Source organism: Hevea brasiliensis, chromosome 2, assembly GCF_030052815.1.
Source record: "Hevea brasiliensis isolate MT/VB/25A 57/8 chromosome 2, ASM3005281v1, whole genome shotgun sequence".
NCBI lineage: Eukaryota > Viridiplantae > Streptophyta > Magnoliopsida > Malpighiales > Euphorbiaceae > Hevea > Hevea brasiliensis.
Genome location: NC_079494.1, coordinates 116,568,124 through 116,593,364, shown reverse-complemented (window position 1 = coordinate 116,593,364; position 25,241 = coordinate 116,568,124). Strand labels below are relative to the sequence as shown.

The following is a 25,241-nucleotide window of genomic DNA, read 5'->3' as shown; positions in this document are numbered from 1 at the left end:
ATATCTCACGTTAAAGATTTATTGAATTTAAATTAACTTGAAAAATTAAAAAAATATATATTAAATTTATTTATAACATAATTTATATAATGCAAAAATAGAGAAACAATTTCTGAATTAATAAAAATATGATCACATTTTAATATATTAAAAAGTGGGCTCATGCACACATAAATAAATAAATAAATAATTTTAAATATGAGTTTGATGAAAATTCTTTTGGATGCACATGACCATATAATTTTGTAATTTTATTGAATCTTTTCTAAATTTGGATTCTAATTGCTTTTGTGTCATCAATTCTAATGGAAAGATTAATTATATTATTGTGTTTAAAGACATGGAAAATAATTAGTAAAAATTAAGCTATAATTATTAAGTCTATCATATAAGAACAAAAAAAAATATATATTTATCCACAAATTATTACATCAGTATTTTGTTAACAAGTGCAGTGAGAATTGAGAGTGTGCAGTTTCAGTTTGATTTACGGTTTATTTATGAATCGGAATCAAACCAAAATTTTGATATGATTCTAATTTAGTTTTTTACTGTTTTAGTTTCGGTTTGGTATAGTTCTCGGTTCTTCGATTTCAGTTCGGTTCAATATGATTATAATTCAGTTTTCGATTTTTAAAATAATTTTATGTAATTATTTCTTAAAAAATTACACTTAATTAAGCATTTAAGTTTTGAATATAATATATTTTTTTAATCAATCAATTTACCATTTAGTTCTTTGATTTGATTCAACCAATTTTTTTTAATCAAAATCGAACTGAATTCAAATAACTAAAATTTTTAAAATTCGAAACCGCTTTAAACTAAATTATTTTAAAAATCAAATTGAATTATCAAATTAGAATAATTCGACTCGGTTTATTCAAACAAAATAGCACCCACCTCTAATCATAATAATTGCATTTTAAAGAATTTTCATAAAAACACTTTTTAGTTTTTATCTTTTACTTTTTTTAATTTATTTTTTTATATGAGATATGTTTAAAAAAAAAGTCTATTATATGCATATATATTTTTTATTTTTTTTATTGATAATGTTATCGTTTGGGATTATTTTCATTTATATGTTATCTGGTAGACATATAGAATTAGAGTTTAGATATACAATATTAATATATAATTGAGGTATTTAAGTATATTAATAATTTTTTATATATATTTTAAACTGATTTTTTATATAAATAGATGTTCATTGAGATTAGCATTCGTTAATATTTTTAACATGATAAATAATAAAAGGGTGCTTTTGTCGTTCAAAAGCCGCTGCAGAGGGAAGATAGCTTCTCTACATCTGAAACCTTAGCCATGGTGAGTTATGAAACCTCTGTGTGTGTGGGTATACTTGAACAGATGATCTACGTATGACAGATTTTTAACATTGTTTTTTAAATGGTTGTGAAATTTTGTAGTCGTTAGTCATGAATGAAGATTTCCAACACATTCTTCGTGTTCTGAAGACAAACGTCGATGGCAAACAGAAGATTATGTTTGCCCTAACCTCCATCAAAGGTATCGGTCGCCGTTCTGTAAGAAAGCTGATGTCTACATGAACAAGAGGTCCTTTTCGCTTTACTCTTCCCTCTTTATTTCACTTTCCTAATCGATGCATTTTCTCTAATTCATAAGGCAAATGCCTCTGCTCTATTGTACAATTATCTGCCTTTAGTTGTATTTTTAGAGTTTTTTTGGAGTATTTGATTATGAGCTAAGTGGATTCTTTTGTTGCTGCGAAGTAGCTAGAAAATCTAGCCGTAGAAAAGGGGAAATTATACATTACATCGGTCCATGTATGATAGCCTACATGAAATGGCAAATTAATAGTAAATAAACATACATATATGGGTCCTAAAAAATTATAATTATCAGGTAGTTATTTTTTTTTAAATTTTATTAACTATATTTATGTACTTAACAATTTTTTATTGTTCTGTCATTCCATATAAGATGCTGTATAATTTTCCGTAGAAAAGTGAATTTGATTTTGATAGATTTCTTGTTACCCCGAATATATTGGGGTATGATTCTGCTTAGCTTAACGGTGGTTAGCTTTTTTTTATTTGGTATTCAGGCCACTTGTTTCAAAATTTCTACTTATTATTACAAAATGACAGAACCTCACATCAATGTGAGGCCCTCCAACATCTCCTTTGTCTGCAAGAGAGCAATCAAAATGATCTAATCCATACACATCAATCTGAAAGGGTTTCTTCTATATGGCTTAAAATAAAGGTCTATGGATCTGAAAAAGGAGCACAAAAATGGCATGTTCTTTTAACTAATTGGAATCATTATGCCAAGTGTGAACAGTAATATGATTTTGTACTAAAACTAAACTGCAGGTGTATATTTAGGCCATAAGAAATTTTTTGAAGCATAATAAGTATATCAAAGTCAGCAATTGACTTACGGTACACAATAATGCACATTACAATGATTACAATTACTCGAAACGCCGTATTTATCAAAAGTAATAATCACATCAATACCATGACTGGAGGCCTCCTCTTCAATGATCTTTGCCAATAGGTTATGGTCCCAAATTTGGCTAAAACCATCTTGTAACTCTAGATGGTTAAAACCTGCACTTTTTGAAGTGGAACCTTGAGGACAGCAGAAGGTTATCCCTAAGTTATAGTGTCAATTTTATTGGTTGGCTACCATTCAAGGGAGTTCAAAGATTGTACAAAATGGCACTAGTCGCAATCACTTCGCTTTAATGACCTTTGTCACACAGTAATAGCTTTTTTTTTTTTTTCCTTTTCTTTTTATGTATATGATCAATTTCTTTGAGTTTCAATTGGAATGTCAATGAGTCTTGAGGGATTTGCTTTCTGAAATCTTTATGGCTTTAATGCGCATGTTTCCTTCCATTAGTTTTTCCTGCTGCGTTTGGTGTGTTTTGACATAATCAAATTTGATTGAATACATGTTTGGTTTTGTCTAATGTTTTCTATTTAAACTTTTGGACTGTTTGTAGAGCTGGTGAACTATCAGCTGAAGAGCTCGACAAACTTATGGTGATTGTTGCCAATACCCGCCAATTCAAGATTCCAGATTGGTTCCTTAACAGACAAAAGGATTACAAGGATGGGAAATACTCTCAAGTTGTGTCCAATGCATTGGATATGAAGCTGAGAGATGATCTTGAGCGGTTGAAGAAGATCAGGTTTTGCTTCTGTTCTTATTAAATGGCTTCTTCTTTTAAGGGGAAAAAGCTATTTTCTATTGCTGCATTGCATGTTTGATTTATTTTGCAACTGTCTGATTCTTTGTTGCAAAAACCATCGCGGTCTTCGTCACTACTGGGGTCTTCGAGTGCGTGGACAGCACACCAAAACCACTGGACGTAGGGGGAAGACTCTTGGTGTCTCCAAGAAGCGATAATTTAGTGGTTATAACATTTGTGTTTCTGATTTTCTGAATATTTTACATGTTCCGAGTATTTTTTTTTTTTTGAAAGAACTTGGAAAGTCTTGAAATTTTGATATCAGCGAAGTTACCATTTTGCACTGCTAATGCTACTTGTTGCATTTGCTTAGCTGGATCCACTTATTAGTTAGTTGGACTAACTTATTATTCTCTTAAAGAGTATTACTTAATATTCTCTCTCAAAATAGAATTGCATTGGCCTTCATTGAATTTTTCAAAGGCATTTTGGTTTTTGATGTTAGAGAGGATCTCAGGATGGGTATGTTTGGTATCGTAATTGCACATTACTACCTTTTTTTTTTCACGACATAGCTATCAAATTTGCATGACTAGAATTTGGATTCGAAAATAAATAGCTATTCCAATTTGGTAAAGTTGCCCAAAGGATAACTGATGACATGGAAGGGCTTGCATATAAGAAAATGACGCAACGAATATCACGCCTATTCAGTAACATTCATCAAATATTAGTCATCATTTCTCTTGTAGCTTTAAAGTCCCATTTGGAGTTGAGTTTCAGAGCCTGAAACTATTTTTCTGAATAAAAACATCATTTTAGATGCTGTTGAGAAAAACAGTTTGAAAAAAATTATTTTATTATTTTAGTGTTCTTATGATTAAAATTGATCAAATTTAATTTTTAATTATTTTTTAATACTATCTAACTAGTATATTTAAAAAAGTAATTTTCACAATAACAGTTTCAACAGTAATGTCAAATAGGCCCTTAGATAGCATGCGTATAGAATATACCACTTTGACTTAGTCATAGTTTGGTTGAGTTCGAAAACCTAATATTTATCTACGTATATTCACTCATTGCGATTTACCCGTGTATATATATCTATTTATTGTTAGATTATCATTTTATGTAAGATACCATCCATGAAATTACTGTTTTACTATGAAATTTATTCACTTTTTGAGATCCATGCATGTATATATATCAATTTATTATTGCATTGCCATTCTATACAAGATACACCATATGAAATCAATGCTTTAATCTTGAGGTGCCATGGGGCATTAGGGGCACTTTGGGTAACAACTTTAAAAAAGAAAATCTTCTCACTATGATGGGCTGATGGCAAAGAACGATTAGACACTGGTAAGGGAATCTGCTCCGATGACAAAGATAAATCTTTGTGATTATGCAAAAAAAAAATATTCACGAAAATTATATATCTTTCATACTTTTATAGATGCTCATTTATAGTCCAAGAGTCTGATCCCTAGTGAAATTCTTTTATGAGAAGGAAACTAACTTGGATAAGATTTCAACTGGATACTAATTGTAGTCCTACTAGAAATCTAAACTTTCATTGATATCCTATAATAATCGTGATAACTCTATGAATTACTCACTTAAAAAGTATATTGCACCCCGAGCTCGGCATTGAGCTCCACCTTGCCAATGGGCTCTACCTATGTATTATTGCTTTATTGGCATGAATTCAGGGTGGGCTTTAAGGATAAGTGGGCTGGTCTTCTTCAAGATGGTGACTTCTTATATGTTAGGAATTGGGTTGTAAGTGGCGTTAGCCCAGCTAAAGATTTATCCCCATGTTATCAAAATGCACTGCAATGGAGAAAGTCCAATATTGAGGATGAGCCTTGATATGGGACCCACTCACAATAAAATCATGCGGGTCTAGGTCTGGATCGCGGGAACCACTCGGAAGTCAAAAGTATCAGGCAGCGTTTAATAATGAAAAATACAATGTTTGATTGAAAACACATAATTCGAATTCATTTCTGGTGTAGCAAGTAATGCTGTGTTTTCTCTTTTGTTGCAGAACTTAGATCTTCCAGGGCTGGATCGGATAATTCGATATTCACATCATTCTCAAGGTTGCTTTCTCTTGGTATTTGACTGTCTCTTGGGTATGAACATATGTGCTTCTGTTCAATTATATTTGGCCTACATAATCATAAACAAGGAGAGGGTAAAAAACAAAAAGTCCATTACCTAAATTAAGGGATCGAAACGATGTAGGCTTAGAGGATCTGGCTGTAAGACCCCACAAATTGAATAATGGAAAATTGAATTGTGCCATTAATTGCAGGCACAACCACATGCACAGTACATACATGTTTTTGCAACTGCTGTATATTATTATATGAATCAACATATTGATTTTACTTGCCACTTCTGAACAGTTGAACTATATAATATAATCATATATATTTAGTCTATACGATCAGCATTCAGCAGTGGCATCTTTACACATTTCACTGAATCTTTTCTGGCTTATCCCCTTGTCCTTAAATTAACTATTGAGGACCAAAAACTAAGGACAAATCCAAGATTCCCTTTTCCTGTCTACTTTTATATTGAATCAAATTTGGCCACTTGTTTTTCCATTAGTTGTCTTCCTGCTAAGATTCTTCCCAATCAAAGTTAGGATATGAAACAGTAATTTTGTACATGCTTATTATGCAAACTCTGGCCTCAGATTATATTGTTCCTGTAGAAGACAATATGGCTTTGCCTTCAATTAGATTAATTGTCAATCTTAATTGTCCTCTTCTGGTTTATTTATTGGAAAGTAATTTCATGAGCCCACACTCTTTTTTTTTTTTTTTTTTATATGGCTTTTCACTTGACATATTCATTTCCAGTTTTGGTTGATTTTGAAACATATTCCTCTTCAATGTAGCAAATTAAGCTTTGTACAAAAGGAAGCCGGTGATGTAGATAGTCCAAATACAAATCCAAACAGTGAACTGTTATTAGTGATCCAGGAGGTTCTGAAAAATGGGTATGGACGGCTAAGATCAGGCTAATAAGGCTTGTTTATGAGAGAGTAATTGGAGTGCAGATTGTCTAGCGATCTATGCATTGCATCTTCTGCTGAAATTGCATGTTGTTGGGTCACCGTCATCTGGTCTGTTTGATAAGATGGGATGATTCAAGAGTGGTTGGCTCAGGGCTGGCTGGCATGCCCTGGTTTTCTGTTTTGTAGTTGGATATTTTTGACCCTTTTAGTAAAATTAATAATAAAAAAATCGTTCATATAACCCTTGAGGGAAAAAAACTAAAACAAGTTCCATGAAAGATCAAGAAAAACGAGACATTAAAACTATCGGAAAATGGAGTGAAAGCTGAAAACTCAAGAAGGATTAAGCAAAATTTTAATCTCTACTTGAAGAACTTGTTCAATGAGCAAATCTTTGTAAAAGAAAATTAGAACCAACTTAGATACGAGGATGAAATGCAACGAGTGTGTACTGAGGGATAAGGTGTTAGATAGAAGACAAAAAGGGAAGGGCCAACTTTAGTTCCCCACATAAAAGTATTGCCAAATCAAAAGTAACAAGATTACCCAATCATTATCCGACAACCCACGTTACATCTTACATGCATTGCCGCAAAAAGCTCACAACGCCGGCTTCCAGATCACTCTCCCTCCGCCGGCGCCACTGCCGGTTGCAATGCCAAGAGACTAACAAGGAGGTCAGCAAAAGCTCGAACAATAAACTTGTGGGTACTCTTAGGATTCAGCGCAAGATAACACAGCAGAAGCTCATGCAAGTAGTCCCAATTGGCCTTCACGTCCACCAACTCGCGTGCCTCCACCATCTCCTGCATGGATCTCCTGAAGTCCAAATAAGGGTCCGGCGAGTACGTGTGGACCGCTACGCTGTGTTTAACGGCTCCAGAGTTCCACGATTCTAAAGACGACCTGTCGGATTGATCATTATTCATCGTACCGGTGTCCGAAAGCGGCGCAGCATTATCACACTTTATTCCTACCAGCGAGCCAGATGATTCTGTTGGAGTAGCACTGGAGGGTGTTGATTCAATGATGGAATTGGAGCGGCCTGGGGAGGAGAAGAAGAAACGTTGGGAGGCGAATATGGTGGCGAAGTCAGGTTCAGAGGAGGAGGAGGAAGCAACGGAAGAGGAAGAGGACGACGGAGTCGGGGATTTAGAGGCGGAGACAAAGGTGTAGTCAAAGAGAGAGTTAAAATTATTTATGACAAGTGGATGGCTGTGATCGTGTGGAGCTAAAAGAGTAGAAGGAGATTGGGGCTCTAGCTGACGCTTGATCTTGGTAAAGCAGAGATGAAGATTCCTCCCCAGTGTTCCTGCCATTATTTTGGTAGGAAAGGAAAGGAAAAATTGTAGCAATCAAAGCGAAAGAAACGAAAAGAAATCTTTAGGTGGAGGAGTATATTTATTTGGGTGGGTCGAGAGGTCCATGAAGTATGATGGGTTTGCCAGTGTCCGTATCTCTTTGGTTCAACGGCGACCACACAGGCCGTAAAAGACTCTGTTTTGCTGGACCATATATAGTCATCTTCCATCTCAGTTTCACTCTCTAGTTCAATGCTTGTTGTTCACGCACTTGCCATCTGATGGTTAAATCGTATTGGATGAGCGTTTGTTTCTTATCCACGTTGATGCGAGCGCGTAACCAGTGAAAAGTCTTAAAATTGGGTTTTAAGAAAGCTGCACATGCGAGACTGGTGGCGGTAGGGATAGGAATAACTACAAAGGCATTTTTTTGGTTTTGTGCATATTTTATTTTATCTTTAAAGCCCACTGATTCTAATTTCTTCATTTAAAAAAAAGAAATTAATAAAGGGCAAATAAGTTGTTGCTCGAATGGCAATCGATTGTGCCAGGAAAATACTATTTGACACTTGATATTTTATTAATTAAATTAAAATAGTTTATATATAAAAATTATTTTTCATGAATAAATATTTTTTAATAAAATATTTTTATGAAAATATTTTTTATTATTTAATTTTTTAAAAATTTTATTATTTAATTCTAATATTAAATTAATTATATGTGTTTATATTATATATTAAAAATTTTATATTTTGATAAGATTATTAAATTCTAAAAAATAATTTTATTTTTTAAATGAATAAGTTTTTTTTAAAACTTTATTTATTTAATTGAAGATAAGTTTTTTATAAAAATATTTTTCATAAATTGTTTAGGTGTAATATTAAATTAATAATATATTATTTAATAAAATTATTAAAGTTCACAAAAATAAAAAATTATTAAAAAAAATAATTTAATTTTCTTTCACCATAAAAATATTTTTTATTGACCTAATCTTTTTAAGTGTGCTAAAAAATATGAAAAATTTTCATTAAGTCTACAAATGATTTAACTTTTTTTTTTAAATAAGAAAATATTTTTATTGACTTATTTTCGTGATCTAAATGCTAAAAAATTTTAAAAATATTTTTTGACAAAATATTTTTCCCAAAATAAAAGGAGGAAATAATCAAAGAAAGAGAGTCGTGCAAGATTTTACTTATCTATATTAAACTCTTTCATTTAACGTAGATGAGATATTAGAATTGTAACATATATGGAATATGGTAATTAAGAGCAATGATTTAGCTTAAATCTCAGCTCATTTCTGTATGTATTGTTCTGTCGTCGGCTTTTTCCATATCTGGTTCTCCACTAGTCAATGTTAGTGATGTACCTCTAATCTAATTTATTAAATGATTAGCCCACATGATAAATTAGATATGACAACTAATAAAGTACCGATTTTAAATTTAATTTATATTTTTAATTTATTTTAAAGTTAATTAAAATTCATCGTAATTCTAAATTTGATTGTTATTTAAATAATATCCGAATTCATAAAATATATTTCATTATTAATAATGTATATTTTAAAATTTTAATAATTGTATAAATTTTTAATTTTTTATTTAAAATATAATATAAAAAATATAAATATTATTATAAAAAATATATTTTCATATTTATTTAATTATTTATATAAATGAATTTAGATAACGAACATTCAATACATAAAATTTGAACATTGATATGGATTTTATTATCTAAATTTGAACTCGTTACAAATACAATTACATATTATCTGAATTTATCTGAATAAAATTCAATTGGATAGTATATCTAAAAATACCTAATTCATTGCCTTCCCTATAATCAACTAGAAATGCAACATGATGTTAAAATGACTTAAATTTAATTTTACTCCAAAAGCCATATTATAGGAAAAAAGATTATTCAAGTTATATATAAAATATTTTTACTCAATATCTAATCGACTTAATGCATCTACTTCTCTTAGACACAAAATAAGACATATAAAGTGTGAAGTTTATAAAATTAAATATTTAAAGGTGGCCTAACATCAAAATAGAAGTTGATTTTAATATTATATTATTAATAAAATAGATTGGATCTAACTCATTTTATAAGACATATTACGTGAAGAGAATTTTCGATACTCATTTTATGCAGGACTTAACATAATATTATTCAACTATTTTTACGAAAATTTGATATAAGTGATCAAATCAGAATAAATTAAAATAAAAAAAATTAACGTTAAATTTCATAAAATCAAATCGAATTAATAAAGTCAAATTAAATTAGGATTGGGATTGAAATTAAGAGGTACTCTTTGGTTCCATCTCATATCAAGGATCCTTGAAACTAGATCACACTCGAATTTAAATAAGATTCATACCCTCATGAGTGAAAATGTATATGCACAGAAGAGTAATCAATAATTGAATAAAAACTGTTGATAGTAAATGTACGTCAAATTTGTTGGATTGCCAATGAACTTTCAGAAATGAAATTGACTACTCATATAGAAGAGGAACCATTAAACTTTTAAGGAATCCATGGACCAAAATGATTCTCTATCCTTATTTCTGGAACATCTTAAATCTGTACTCATCGGAAGTCAGCAACTTGCAGGCGACAGGAAATTTTTTCAAATCAATTTGGGACTATTAGGAACTGAAACAAATTTTTTTTTTGATTGAGAGAGTAGGGATTCAAACCTAGATCTACTTGGGAAGTGATATAATAAGGCTAGGCCATTAATCTTATTAATTTGATTTGTTGATTAATGGCAAAACTTTTCACTTGATAGTTTATTATTCTTTTCATTTTATGGCCTACAAATCTTCTTGAGCTTCAGTGCAAAATTTAGATGGGAAAATTATTCAAAAGTTTTCTTGCTAAATTTTCTGGATTAGGAAATCTTTTGAAGCAAGTCGAGAGATTTAAAGAAATATGAGCAATAGTCAGGTCAGGCACGCAACAAGGACGGCCAACCAACCATGGAATGGCCACAGCAATCACATGGTGGGGATGCATCATATGGTCGACCCATCCAACTAATGTTTTGCTTGTGTTTTTATGTTCCTAAGCCGTAACCAACAATTTGTTTACCAATATGCATCAACCTGGACTGGAAAACCCAGAAGAATATAAGAGGGATCAATATCATTTTTTCAAAAAAAATTTGGGTATTTTTTAATTATAATAATCTGTACTTATTATATTTCCATTCTGGTTCTCTGCCAAGAAATTAATTAATATATATGAAAATTCCAGAAAATGGGTTTTGAAACAATCTTGATTTGTTCAAATTCTTGGCCAAGCAAGAAACAGCTAGTGAAATCACAACAAAAAAGATTCAGTTTTCTTTTCAGAGATTGGAGCTGTAGATGAATTGTAAGGAGAAGGACAAAGCACTATATAAGCCACTGCCAGAAAAACAAAAGTGCTTTAATGAAAAATCAACATCATAACAGTAAATAAACCATAAGAATTTCTTATGATTGTCCCTTGAAAAGAGTATACTCTCTTCACGAGACTGGTTAATTTCTTGCTTTTCTTTTCTAAAAAGAATTTCTCATACCCAACTTGAAAATCTGTGGTCCCCTATGGAACAAAAATTTCTCAAACTGTAGAACAAAAATTTCTCATCCGAAATCAATTCATCAAACTGTAGAACAAAAATTTCTCCATCGATCCAGATATGAACAAAGTGAAATCAATTATCATGTTTCTTATGATGATGAGGTATAATTGTTTTTGTACATTTGATATTCTTCTTGGTACATCCTTTTCAACAAACAACTGAAACAATCGTTTTCATAATTATCAAATTGTGTTCATTTCCTTCAACAAGTTTATCATCTATATGGATTCTTTCAATTTTCACTTTGATCTAGAGCAATGAAATTGCATTGCCATTTCCATCCAAGAATTTTGGTTCTTTTTTTTTTTTTTTGAATTTATGGAGTGGGGAGTATCCCACCCTCTAACGGAAGACTAATTCTTTTGAATCAGGGTGCAATTAATGTTAAAATCCCTTCCATGAATGGTTTGCGTCTAAGGCACCAACCCTTCATGAGTAAATAGGATAAAAATTTTACTAAATAAAATGGGATGCAATTATGATAATATATTCTTTCAATTAAATGTTGAGTAAATATTTAAATTAGCATACTTAATTCAGTGTCAAATATTTTTTTCTATTTTTATTTAAGGAAAAAATATATTTTCTTCTTCTCACATATCGCTATGCAAAAAAGAAAATCGATATATAGCTATTAATTAAAGATCTTGATTTACCAACTCAAGCACATTTTGGCCCTGATGATTCTGTTAACTGATATGGCGTTCATTTTACTAGCGATGACTGCTGGATTTTGTGGATGGACATCGCAAACTCTTAATTGTCTCGGCTCCGACCCGGTTCCCACAACAAAGCACTGTGGTATCAACTAGACAGCTCTGTTAAAAAAATGGAAAATTGAAAATGCACACGAGGTTACAGTTCTGCTCAAGTCATATAGGAGCTGTGCGGTCATGTGAAAATATTTGTTAATTAAAAGACTCACAACAAGGACATTGTACAGTGGATCAGACAATGTTCAGAGCCTCTAAATGATGTAAGATTGGGTTTCTCAGAACTCTCATGTGTGTGATGATTATGAAAGAAACAATAAGGAAGCACAAGAAGATCATATGATAAACTGCCAAGTCAGGGCATCTTCATTACTAACAGATCTTAGAGATGAGCTGTAGCTCCGCATTATCTTTGGGAGATACTGTGGCTATCTATGTATTATCACACTACACTCTCACTGAACTTCCTCTCTCTCTCTTTCCGGTTTTTGTGTGCTGTATACCAAATCAGCTAGTGCTAAATTATTGACTAAATGTATATGGCTTTATCATTTCCATCAGCTTGAGACGTACGTATGGTAGCAATTATATTGACCGATCCTTGTCCCCTTTTAGTTTAGACAAAAGAAGAGATGCTTCCTACAGGAAAATAGAAAAATCCAAAAACAGAAAACACTGTGTCGGCTCATGTCTTGACTCCCTCGACTCTATACAGTTCCATAGATATCTGACATTTCATGTGGTGGCAATGCACTTGTAATAAAGAATAATCGTAACTACCGTTCCGGAATCTTGCAGGGGTGGAAGTACATTACCCACTAAGCCATTAGATCAGTTACAAACTAGCTACTTGCTTTCTTTGCTCCCTTTCATCTTTAGATTTGCAGGCAAGTCCCCTTATGTTAAGCCCCCCACCACGCTACCCCAAATAGTGGAAACCTCTCTAATTGGCTTACCTCACAACTCAGCATAAATCTTAGCCTAAGTAGAAGAACTGGGATAGAAATGGATTATTACTGTCCCCAATGTACATCCCAATGGTAAACACCCAAGATTTTATCAAGAAATTTCATGTTGGGTTGGCTACTTGAGGTGAGAGTTTCATCAGAGAGGAAGACTCATGTGACATTGAAGGATAGGCTAATTATGCAGCTCACCCACTATAACCAAAAGGAAAAAATTATAAGCTAATTAATCTCCAAGGTTTATCAAAACCCATAGCTTCATTCTTGTTATGACAGGCACCAAATTCAAAACACACACACAAATCGCACAATCATACAGTATAAAAAAAAAAAAAAAGAATAACTTAGGATTTAATACTGGTAAAATAAGAAAAAAAAGTTTCACTATGATGAAAAAAGCAAGATACAATCACTCAAAACTCTCAAACTCTAACTCCAGTGTGTTTTCCTAATATCTCAAAATTTTGTCGCAAAGGGCAGAATATTACAATATTTATACTGGTCCATATTTCGTTACCATCACATATCTCATTTTTTTATCCTAATCAGATCACAGCACGAAACTTTAGGGTCAAGTCACATTCCAGGTCTATGAAAGCATATCCAAAATTCAAGCTACATAAAAATAATAATTCTTCCCCTTGGCTTGAATTGCCTTAATCATCAAAAAAATAACTACAAACACTTTGTCTTGCCATATGCCCTTGTAAGGGCACTACTAAGCCCTACAAACACCAACTAAGTCTAGACAATACCTAAACTTGCTGACGATGACTCCCTCGGTCATCATATTTGTTGGATTATCATGTTTAGAGACTTTCTGCACAACTACAGTCCTCTAAGATACAATGTCTTGAAGGAAATGATATCTAACATCAATGTACTTAGTTCGCTCATCGTACATTTGATTCTTTGTAAGATGTATTGTACTCTGGCTGTCACAAAACATTGTTGGCTTGTTCTATAGCAACCCAAGATCATCCACCAAACCCTGTAACCATAAAGCTTCCTTTACTGTCTCTGCTAAATCCATATATTCAGTCTCTATGGTAGACAAAGCAACTGTAGTTTGCAATGTTGCCTTCGAACTAATAGCACTTCTAGAGAGAGTAAATAAATAACTTATCAGAGATCTCCTCTTATCTAAGTCCCTTGCAAAATCTGAATTTGCATAGCCAACAACTGAATTACTCATCTTGGCCCCTGTAAAATGTTAGACCAATATTTGTAGTATCTTTCAAATACCTTAAAATCTATTTCACTGCTTGTCAATGCTCTTTCCAAGGACACGCCATGTATCTACTTACAACACTAATTGCATGTGAAATGTCAGGTCGAGCTTAACCATAGCATACATGATGCTACCAACAGCACTAGAATAAGGAACATTTGACATATGCTCCATCTCCTCATCTGTTTTTGGTGACATGTCTGCAGATAACTTAAAATGGGCAGCAAATGAAATAGTCACAGCCTTAGCATTATTCATGTTGAAACGCTTAAGTACTTTCTCAACATATGCCTGCTGAGACAAGAAAAGCTTTCCAACACTTCTATCCCTAGTAATTTTCATTCCCAAAATCTTCTTTGCAGCACCTAAATCCTTCATCTCAAACTCATCACTCAACTGCTTTTTTAGAATGTTAATTTGTGACATGCTTTTAGCAGTAATAAGCATGTCATCCCCATACAACAGCAAATAGATAAAGGAATCATCTGAAAGCTTCTTATGATACACACAACTGTCATATGAACTACGAATAAAGCCATTACGAATCATGAATGTATCAAATCTTTTGTACCATTGCCTAGGGGACTGTTTCAAACCATATAAAAACTTCTTAAGCAAGCAAACATGGTTTTCCATGCCTAGAATAACAAATCTCTCAGGCTGACTCATATAAATTTTCTCCTCCAGTTCACCATGCAAAAATGCCGTCTTCACATCTAGTTGCTCAAGCTCTAGATCATGAAGAGCAACCATAGCAAGTAAGACCCTGATAGAATTGTGCTTCACAACTGGAGAAAACACTTCATTAAAGTAAATTCCCTCCCTCTGAGTAAAGCCTTTTGCTATCAACCGTGCCTTATGTCAAGGTGTTTCAACCCTTGGGGTGCTTTCCTTTTTCTTGAACACCCATATGTAACCTACCACTTTCTGTCCCTTAGGCAATGTTACAAGCTCTCAAGTCTGATTCTTGTGAAGAGATTTAATTTCTTCACCCATAGCACCGACCCACTGATATGCATATGAACAAGAAATAGCTTTTTTATAATTGTTGGGTTCATGCACATCAACTATCTCAGCAACAGATAAGGCAAACATAACTAGATCTGCATATGCATATCTTTATGGGAGTCTAATTTGTCTTCTCTCTCTACTAGTTACAATGCTATATGGTTCCTGTTGCTGTTACTCAGGTGCATCCTTTTGTTGATAAGGATCTTGCACTATATCGTCTGAATCACTGAACTAAACTGCTAAAGTATCAATGTTAAGCTCTACTTGTTCTTTGACATTGTGATTTAACTCTGCTATTGACTTCTCCCTCTGACTATCCAATGAAGCAGACTCATTAAATGTCATATCCCTATTGACAATTAATCCTGGAGACTTTAAATCATTGCACCACAACCTGTAGCCTTTCACTCCAGATGCATACCCTAGAAATAAGCATTTTCTTGCCCTTGGCTCAAGCTTACCATCCCTCACATGATCATAAGTAGGGCAACCAAACACTTTCAGCTGAGAGTAATCAGTAGGTGAATCGAACCAGATCTTAAAAGAAGTTTTGCACTCAATAGCTATAGATAGAGATCTATTAACCAAGAAATAGGCCGTATTAATTATTTTAGCCCAGAAATAGTTTCTTAATCCTTAATGTGAGAGCATGCTTTATGCTTTGTCACAAAGCGTTCTGTTCATGCGTTCTGTAATATCATTCTGTTGTTGTGTCCATGCACAAGTGTGTTGTCTCACTATTCCTTTATTACTGCAGAATGCATCGAACTCACGATTGCAAAATTCTAACCCGTTATCAGTTCTAAGAAGCTTGACCTTCTTTTTTGTCTGCTTCTCAATCATTGTCTTCCACTTTACAAAGGTTGAAAATGCCTTATCTTTTGTTTTCAGAAAATACACCCATACCATCAGAGAGTAATCATCAATAAAAATCATGAAGTACCTAGCACTGCTCTTGGAAGGAATTATGTTAGGACCCTATAGATCTGAGTGGATATAATCCATCGTTTCTCTAGTTTTGTATATTACCTTTTTTTCGAACTTCACCCTAGTCTATTTGCCAAATATACAGTGTTCACAAAAGTCCATAGATTTTATTTTTTGCCCGTCCAACCAATCCCGCTTGCTCAACACAGATAATCCTCTTTCACTTATATGACTAAGATGCAAATGGCACAATTGAGTCTGATTCTTATTATTGCTTCTGGATGCTACTGCAGCTAGGGCAGAGCATTCGATCAGTTCAGCTATCGAACTGACCGAACCAAAAAAACTGAAAACCAAATAGTTAAAAATATTGTGACCGAACCAAATTGATAAAAGAGGATTGATCGAACCAAACCGTACCAAACCAAACAGACATTACACAGTTTGGTTCAGTTCGATTAATAAAAAAACCAAATTATATTACAGGATTTGTTCATTCTTAAAAATAAAAAATGGATCATTGTTAGAAACCAAACCAGACAAAATTAATATCAGATGGAATACAAGAAACAAAGCAATTATTTTGAGTAAAAGAAATAGAGAAATCTGATATAAAATTAACAAAGCAATAACAAAGCAAGAAGATCACAATTTCAACATTGTTTTTCAAAGAGAATTAAAAAAAGAAAAAGAATTCCCAAGTATGGTACATCCACTCAGCAATCCATACAAAGCTCACAAATATTTTGCAGATATATGAAAACAAAATTCCACATGGGTAAAGTTATAGCAAAATAATAGCACATTCTTTGTCTAAGAAACAAACTAAGACTCACAGCTAACACAATTTCAGCAATCACAAAGCAAAAAAAAAAGAGCTGCTAGCTACTTAGGTCTCAGCATCCTTGTGGATGTGGGTCTCAGCGTCTTGAAGAATCAAGCTCGCCTATGCATGTGGATTTGGACTGGAGACATGATGCGATCTAGACCGGAGACGTGGACGGTGGTGCTTCTTCTAGCTGATGGTGATGCGATCTGGTGGTCCTTTGAAGGTCTCCTATCACTGATTTCGATATGTTGGAGATGAGATATGGAGACAATGCTACCAAGTGTGAGGATTGAAGAAGAGCCATTTAGAGAGGAAGGGATCATTGAAGAAGTTGATTATGAGGAGGAATGGAGGATTAGTTGGAAGAACTCAAGAAGAGCAGAGTGAAGGGGGCAGAGATCGTGCAAGAATAAGACTAAAAAGCGAGAGAAATTAAGGGAGAACTGAGAAGGGTGGGGTTGCCGAAAAAATTAAGGGTGAAGGGCTAGGGTTACATTTCATAAGCTTATATATATATATATATATATATATATATATATATATATATATATATATATATATATATATATATGGTTCGGTTCGAGTTATTCGATTTTTTTTATCAGTTTTAGCCGAACCAAAAACTGAAATTTTTAAATATGAAAAATCGAACCAACCCGTTTGCCCTGAAAAACTAAACTGATCGAATTAGTTAGGTTCAGTTTTTCAGTTTCACCCGAATTCTACATAGCCTTAACTACAGCTTTTCCTAAAACTGTACTGCCCTAAAGAAAATGCAATCTTGAAACTAAACTGCTCTTCATGAGTACCATAGAGCTCTTACACACTTTGAGAACTCCTTTCTCTGCATGGTATCTGAATCTATGAGAGTTAAGTGTCCCAAGAGAAATCAGGTTCCTCTTCAATCCTAAAACATGCCAATACTCTATAGTTATGATAATGGCATCAAACATCCTCAATCTGATGTTAATAATTCCTTCTACAGATAATGCACGATTATTGCTCAGAAACACCTTACCACTGATCTGTTTGTAAGTGACAAACCAGTTCCTGTGTGGACACATGTTATAAGTAGCTCCAGTATCAAGAATCCAGGAATTTTGTCCATAATCTGAACTCATAGATAAATTTTCCCTAGCACTGTCATCACCATCAGAGTCGATAAAACTGTCAACCACATTCGTAGAACTTTTTGGTTGCTTTCCCTTTTTATTTTTCAACTTGTGATAGTCTCTCCTGTAGTAACCTTGCTCTCCGCACTTAAAACAGTTAGCCTTTTTCATTCTTGACTTAGATCTGGCCTTAGATTTCTTCCTGCTGGAAGAACCCTCCCTTGAACGTGTTCCTCCCTTGCTCACCAAACCTTCCCCCTCAAATCTTTCTCTATTATCTACCAAATTCTTTTTTAACTCCTTTGATTTTAGAGAATTAGTAACATTGTCTAGTGAAATACTGTCTTTTTCATACAACAGAGTATTAACAAAAGTCTCATAGGAGGGTGACAAAGAGCATAACACAATAAGGGCCTAATCCTCACTATCAATCTTAATATCAATATTCTTCATGTCCATAATGATTAAATTAAATTCATCCAGATGTTCTTTAATAGGCTTACCTTTGCTCATTCTTAGATTGTAAAGCCTTTTCTTCATATACAGGCGGTTAGTCAGCGATTTGACAGATTACAACTCCTCCAATTTCTTCCATGTCGCAGACGCTAAGCTTTCACTAACAATCTCATATAGAACATTATCAGTAACGCTCATAAAAATCGCACTCAAGGCTCTCTCATTCAAATCAACCTTTTCCGCCTCTTTCATACCTTCTGGAAAGTTATCCTTGATTGCTTTTCATGGACCATGTAGGATCAAGGAAGATTTGATTTTAATCTTCTACAGACTGAAACTCAATCGACTATCAAACTTCTCCATCTCATACTTGATTAAAGACAACGTCATCTATAAACCCTAGGTTTTGCGCACAAAATTCTGATATCAATTTGTTATGACAGGCACACAAATTTAGGGTACACACACAAATCGCATAATCACATAGTATAGAAAAGAGAAGAAGAATAATACATGATTTAATATAGTTCAACTGTAAGGTCTACGTCTACGGGTAAAATAAGAGAAAAAAATTTCACTATGATGAAAAAAAGTAAGATACAATTATTCAAAACTCTTAAACCCTAACTCCAGTGTATTTCCTAAATATCTCACAATTCTATCGCAAAGGGCAGAATATTACAATATTTATACGAGTCCATACCGTGGGGTGTTCCCTGCACCCCTAAGGAGATCAGTGGTGGGCTTCAATAGGCCCGTGCCCTCCGCTGCTACCACATATCTCACTTTTTATTCCAATCGGATCATAACGCGAAACTTTCGAGTCGGGTTACAATTCGAAAACATATCCGAAATTCAAGCCACATAAAAATAATAATTATTTTATTTTGAATTTATAATAAATTATTCTTTTAATTTTTGTTTTGCCAATAAAAAATTACTCTTCCGTCCAAAAAAAATCATTCGAATTCTTTATTGAACCAAGCAAGCCGATGATAATTCTTCGATGTTCTCGGTAGCTAAAGTTGTAAAAACCTCTAACTTGCCTAAAAATAGAGAAATATTTTAAGACAGACAAGTAAGACCACATAGCACACAAGTTCTCAAAAACTGTTATTATGGCAATGAAATTGGGAGACATATAAAATCGAAGGACAACAACATTAAGCCTTGAAAATGGCATGTTAAAAAACAGAGAGGAAGCCAAAGGCCGCATCATATCTGCCTACAAGAAAGGACGAGATCCCTATTGTCTCTTCATACTAAGGTACGATTGGGAGAATCATCATATAACGTTCATAGTAAGACAGCAATTACGCCCATTGCAAATTAGGTATAAAAGGAAACTATATACTCGACTAATCTCTAAAATGTTCTTGCATTTCTCATCTATTTTGCATTCCAAAAAAACCCTTATTATAAAATCTTGAAAGTTCGAATTTTGTGACTTTCTTTTTTGCAAGTCTCACATGTTAAAGTCTCCTGCGTGTCATTAGTCATATTAGGAGTTGAAAGGATATCCTAATAGAAGATATCCTCCGTGTAATATTAATAGTTAAAGGAATATCTTAATAAAAATTGAATACTTGATTAGACGATTACTGAAATAGCCGACTTCAAAATACACTATCAATTATCCTACAAGAAAAGCCCAAGAAATTAACAACCCATAGGCCGAAATAAAATGCCCAAACTGATAGCAATTGGTAATCCATTTTCCAGAGCACCTTCGGAAAGACGACGAAAAATTAAGCCAAAGAACCGAATGTAAGAATGAAAAATGCAGAAACTACAAATCTCTCCTCAGTTACTCTGGTATGCAGGTACTCTTACATCATCCAGAGTTTAGGAAACACTGGGGATGGGTATGTGAATACTATGAAGTAATTAGACATGCTACTTAAAAGATTAATATATACAGTAGAAGCATGGTACTGTGGGGATGGATCAGATCAAGCAAATGGAAGAACCAACTTTGTTTAGATAGATGCATGGCTTAGACAATACAGAAAGCAAACTTTACCATGCTGATGCCAAGCTAGGAAAGAGTTCACTACTCGGATTTCTTATCACCATGTAGATTCAAGTTCTACACTACTCCCCACACGCACATATATAGATATAACATTATGGGTTCTGATTAAGCCTAGCCGCTGCAGCCATGGATGATGCAAACCCACCAGGCGTGGTTCTCAAGTCAGGTTTGTTCCTCATCTCTGCTGCAGTCACACGTTCAGCATCATTATGTGTAACGGGTTTGTCACGAGGCAACTTGGCGGTCGAGTCCTACCAAAACCCCAATCCCAATCAATAACAATCAACTTAATTAATTAAATTGTTTGCAAGATGTATATAAATATTAATTACCTCTAGAACATCGGAGAAAGTGGCCTTATTTTCGTCACGCACAAGCCTGGTATTAAGATCAGCAGCCGACTATGCCTGTGCGCCGATTCCAGAGGAAGGTGTCTCGTTACTTCGAAGAGCTCTCAACTCCGCTGCTTTGATAGCGGCAGCTTCGCTCTGATCTATCGGCTTTTCTCCTGCAGCAGTATAAGCAGTTGCCTCCAAGGCCTCACCAATTGTAATATCATAGGCTGACCTAGGATAAGCCGCTGGTATACTTGGATCAACGCACTGTCCCACAACCTGTCCTCTAAAAACTCAAAAGTTTTGATAATTAACACTGCGAAACAATATATATGTAAATATACCGGAAGAAAGACTGTTAGATGTTAGTTCGGTTGTCTAAACCTGTCCACCAACACTTTCACTGACACCGCGAGTGCCGCCGATATTTGTTTCAGTTACTGTGACACACTCTTCTCTCACTACCTCACTCGCACCGTCAGGGTCAACAAGTCCTGCTCTGACGTTCACGTTTGCCGCTGATTGCATGACTGCGGCGGGGCCGCCTCTCTGGGGCCGTCCAAGGACTTGGCTTTCAGCAGACTGCATGCTGGCTGCGTCTACCGGTGCAACGGGCTCGGAGGCCAGATTACCTCGGACATCAAACACGTATTCGTATTTGACAGGGTCGTGGTCATATTGAGGTCTCGGGATCTTGACAAAAAAGGTGTAATAAAAAAAAAGTTATATAAAAAAAAGATAAATTTTTAAAATAATTATAAAAAAGATGTGAATTATGTTAAATTTGAGTGTGAATTTTAAAGTTTAAAGTTATTTAATAGTGTTTGCATAAAAAATTTTAAAGTAAAAGAATACGCTATTTAAAATAGTATTTATTTTTTTTTAAATAATAAATAATTAATTAAAAAAATTTAAAAATTGAAAATAGCGTTTAATTTTTTTAAAATTTTTAATTATTTTATTTTATATTTTAAATAAAATATAAATATTATTTCTATAAATAAAATTATAATATTTAATATTATATATTATAATATTTTTATTATAAATATTATTTTTTAATTTAAAATTAAATTAAAATTTAATTTTATAAAAAATTAAAATTTAAAAAATAAATAATTAAAAAGATTTAATAAAAATTGGATACTGTATAAGTAAGCATCTAACCTTTTTTTATTTTTAATTATTTTATTTTATATTTTAAATAAATTAAAAAATATTATTTTAATAAAATAAAATAATAATATTTAATATTATATATTATAATATTTTTATTATAAATATTATTTTTTAATTTAAAATTAAATTAAAATTTAATTTTATAAAAAATTAAAATTTTAAAAAAATAAATAATTAAAAAGGTTTAATAAAAGTTAGACACTGTATAAGTAAGCATCTAACTTTTTTTTATTTTTAATTATTTTATTTTATATTTTAAATAAATTAAAAAATATTATTTTAATAAATAAAATTATAATATTTAATATTATATATTATAATATTTCTATTAAAAATATTATTTTTTAATTTAAAATTAAATTAAAATTTAATAAATTAAAAAAATTTAAAAAAAATTGAACACCACTTACAGTATCATCTAACTTTTTTTAAAATTTTTAATTATTTTATTTTATATTTTAAATAAATTAAAATTATTATTTTAATAAATAAAATTATAATAATTAATATTATATATTATAATATTTTTATTATAATTTTTTTTAATTTAATATTAAATTAAAATTAAAAATTAAAATTAAAAAAATAAATAATTAAAATAATTTAATAAATTTTTTTTAATTTTTAATAATTAAATTTTTTATTTTATTAAAAATAAAAAAAATTTTATAATAAAAATATTATAATATGTAATATTAATTATTATAATTTTATTTATTAAATTAATATTTTTAATTTATTTAAAATATAAAATAAAATAATTAAAAAAAATTGAACGCTACGAAATCAATTTTTCTTAAATTATTTTAATTATTTATTTTTTTAATTTTAATTTTTAATTTTATTAAATTTTAATTTAATATTAAATTAAAAAATAATATTTATAATAAAAATATTATAATATATAATATTAAATATTATAATTTTATTTATTAAAATAATAATTTTAATTTATTTAAAATATAAAATAAAATAATTAAAAATTTAAAAAAAAGTTAGACGTTAGTAGCGTTTAATTTTTTTTAAATTTTTTTAATTATTTATTTTTTTAATTTTAATTTTTTATTTTATTAAATTTTAATTTAATTTTAAATTAAGAATAATATTTATAATAAAAATATTATAATATATAATATTAAATATTATGATTTTATTTATTAAAATAATATTTATATTTTATTTAAAATATAAAATAAAATAATTAAAAATTTAAAAAAAAAATTTAACGCGCAATCTTTAAACTTTTTTTTAAGCTTTTAAAATTTTTTTAAATAATAAATAATTAATTAAAAAAAATTTAAAAGTTGTGCGTTCAATTTTTTTTTAATTTTTAATTATTTTATTTTATATTTTAAATAAAATATAAATATTATTTTAATAAATAAAATTATAATATTTAATATTTTTATTATAAATATTATTTTTTAATTTAAAATTAAATTAAAATTTAATAAAATAAAAAATTAAAATTAAAAAAAATAAATAATTAAAAAAATTTAAAAAAAGTTGGACATACCTATAATAACGTCTAATTTTTTTTAAAATTTTAATTATTTTATTTTATATTTTAAATAAATTAAAAATATTATTTTAATAAATAAAATCATAATATTTAATTTTAATTTTAAATAAAAATTATTATAATTAACATTCAACACTCATTTTATCTAACTTAACATAATTCACTCATTTCTAATAATTACTCTCAAACTCGTTTTTTTTTTTTTTTTATGTAATTTATTTTTGATAACACCTTTTAGTAGAAATCCCTGAGGTCTCAGTGGCTGCCCTTGGCTCATTTTCTTACTTCGGAAACGGGTAACTGGCTGTTTAATTCTGAGGGAAGAAATTAAGTAGGATTTCTGAAACGGCGAACCATGCAAGCATGCATAAATAGGTGGCAGGATAGTAGGGACCCTGACAACATAATTTCCAAATTTTACACATGTTGGCGACAGAAGCCAATTTGTTTCCAGGTGGCGACAAATTAAAAGGAACATATAAAAGTTTAATTCATTAATTTTTAAATTTTAAAATCAAATAATTAATATCCCTTAAATTACATTTAATATATATTAATAGTAACCTGCACACTATATTACACTATTTTTTAGTAGTTTTTAGTATACCCTGTTGTTACAACTATCTCCCATCAAGGTGATCGGTTGTTTTGAGTCTATAGTTGGAGACTAGCTTCTTGTCCAGAATCCAGATGCATGTGACAATTTCAGCTAGCTCCTACAATTTAGCCGTAAAGATTCCGCTACACCTGTATATTACACTCTTGGTTACGCCAATATATTACCCTAAATTCATATATTACACCAAACATAGCATAAATTCATTCATATCAGTTATTAGTTGGAAGGATTAGTTTAATGCCACACCAGGTACTCGATCATGCATTAGTTTTGACCGACGACTCATTATGTAATTCATTCATTAGTTTAATGAAAGTACTTCCTAGTAATTTCAATTATCACATGACTTGCCCATTCATACAGTGGTAAATGATTTTGAATAATGGGTGCTTTCACGAACGACTCGCTATCGATATACAGTTGCCTCATTCCATCGAGGAAGAATGCCTGTTCATTAGAAGATTCAGATAGTAGTTTCACTGAACATAGTTTGATAGTTTAAATCTATGGGTCAACACTTGTAGCATCGGAATGGGAAATTGCATATTGTTGTGCACCGCGAAAGCATCTAAACTGTAAAAAAATAAAATAAACATATAAAACACAAATATTTACGTGGTTCACCATCTCCACATAGGGTTACATTCACGGGCATACCATCTTCCAATATCAATAATAATAAATCATCAATTACAAGCTCAAAACTATGCTACCCATAAACCCAATTACACCCAAGAGAATCAAGACTACATGCTCATAGTAAATATATTAGTTAGTCCCTCTCAATCTCCTCTACACATAACCCAATATATTTACTATTATAATACTACACCACAAAGGGTGCTTTCAACAATATGAGCAAGAGCCTCTCACCAATGGACAAGAATCATTTTCTCTTGAATTCTACGTCATTTCTCCACCTTAGGCTGAAGTTTCTCTTCATTGCAATGGGCAAAAGCTCCTCATCAATGGGCAGAACCAAATCCGCAGCAATTGGCAAAGCCCTCTCTACAATGGGTGATAGCCTCATTCTATGAGCTAAAAGCCACTCTCTTCAATGGACAAAAGCCAAATAACATTTTTCATCATTCTCCTATTTATAGTGTTAATTTCCTCAA

At 31.6% G+C, this 25,241-nt stretch overlaps 1 protein-coding gene and 1 pseudogene across 1 annotated transcript; both read right to left on the bottom strand.

The window, feature by feature from the left end:
• Window positions 1-6,573: 6,573 nt before the first annotated feature.
• LOC110664949 (transcription repressor OFP16) lies at window positions 6,574-7,735 on the bottom strand. The gene has a single exon (XM_021824865.2). The coding sequence runs from the start codon at window positions 7,547-7,549 to the stop codon at window positions 6,851-6,853; it is 699 nt and encodes a 232-aa protein (XP_021680557.2). The 5' UTR covers window positions 7,550-7,735; the 3' UTR covers window positions 6,574-6,850.
• Window positions 7,736-20,560: 12,825 nt separating this feature from the next.
• LOC110664897 (late embryogenesis abundant protein D-34-like) lies at window positions 20,561-23,781 on the bottom strand (annotated as a pseudogene).
• Window positions 23,782-25,241: the final 1,460 nt, after the last annotated feature.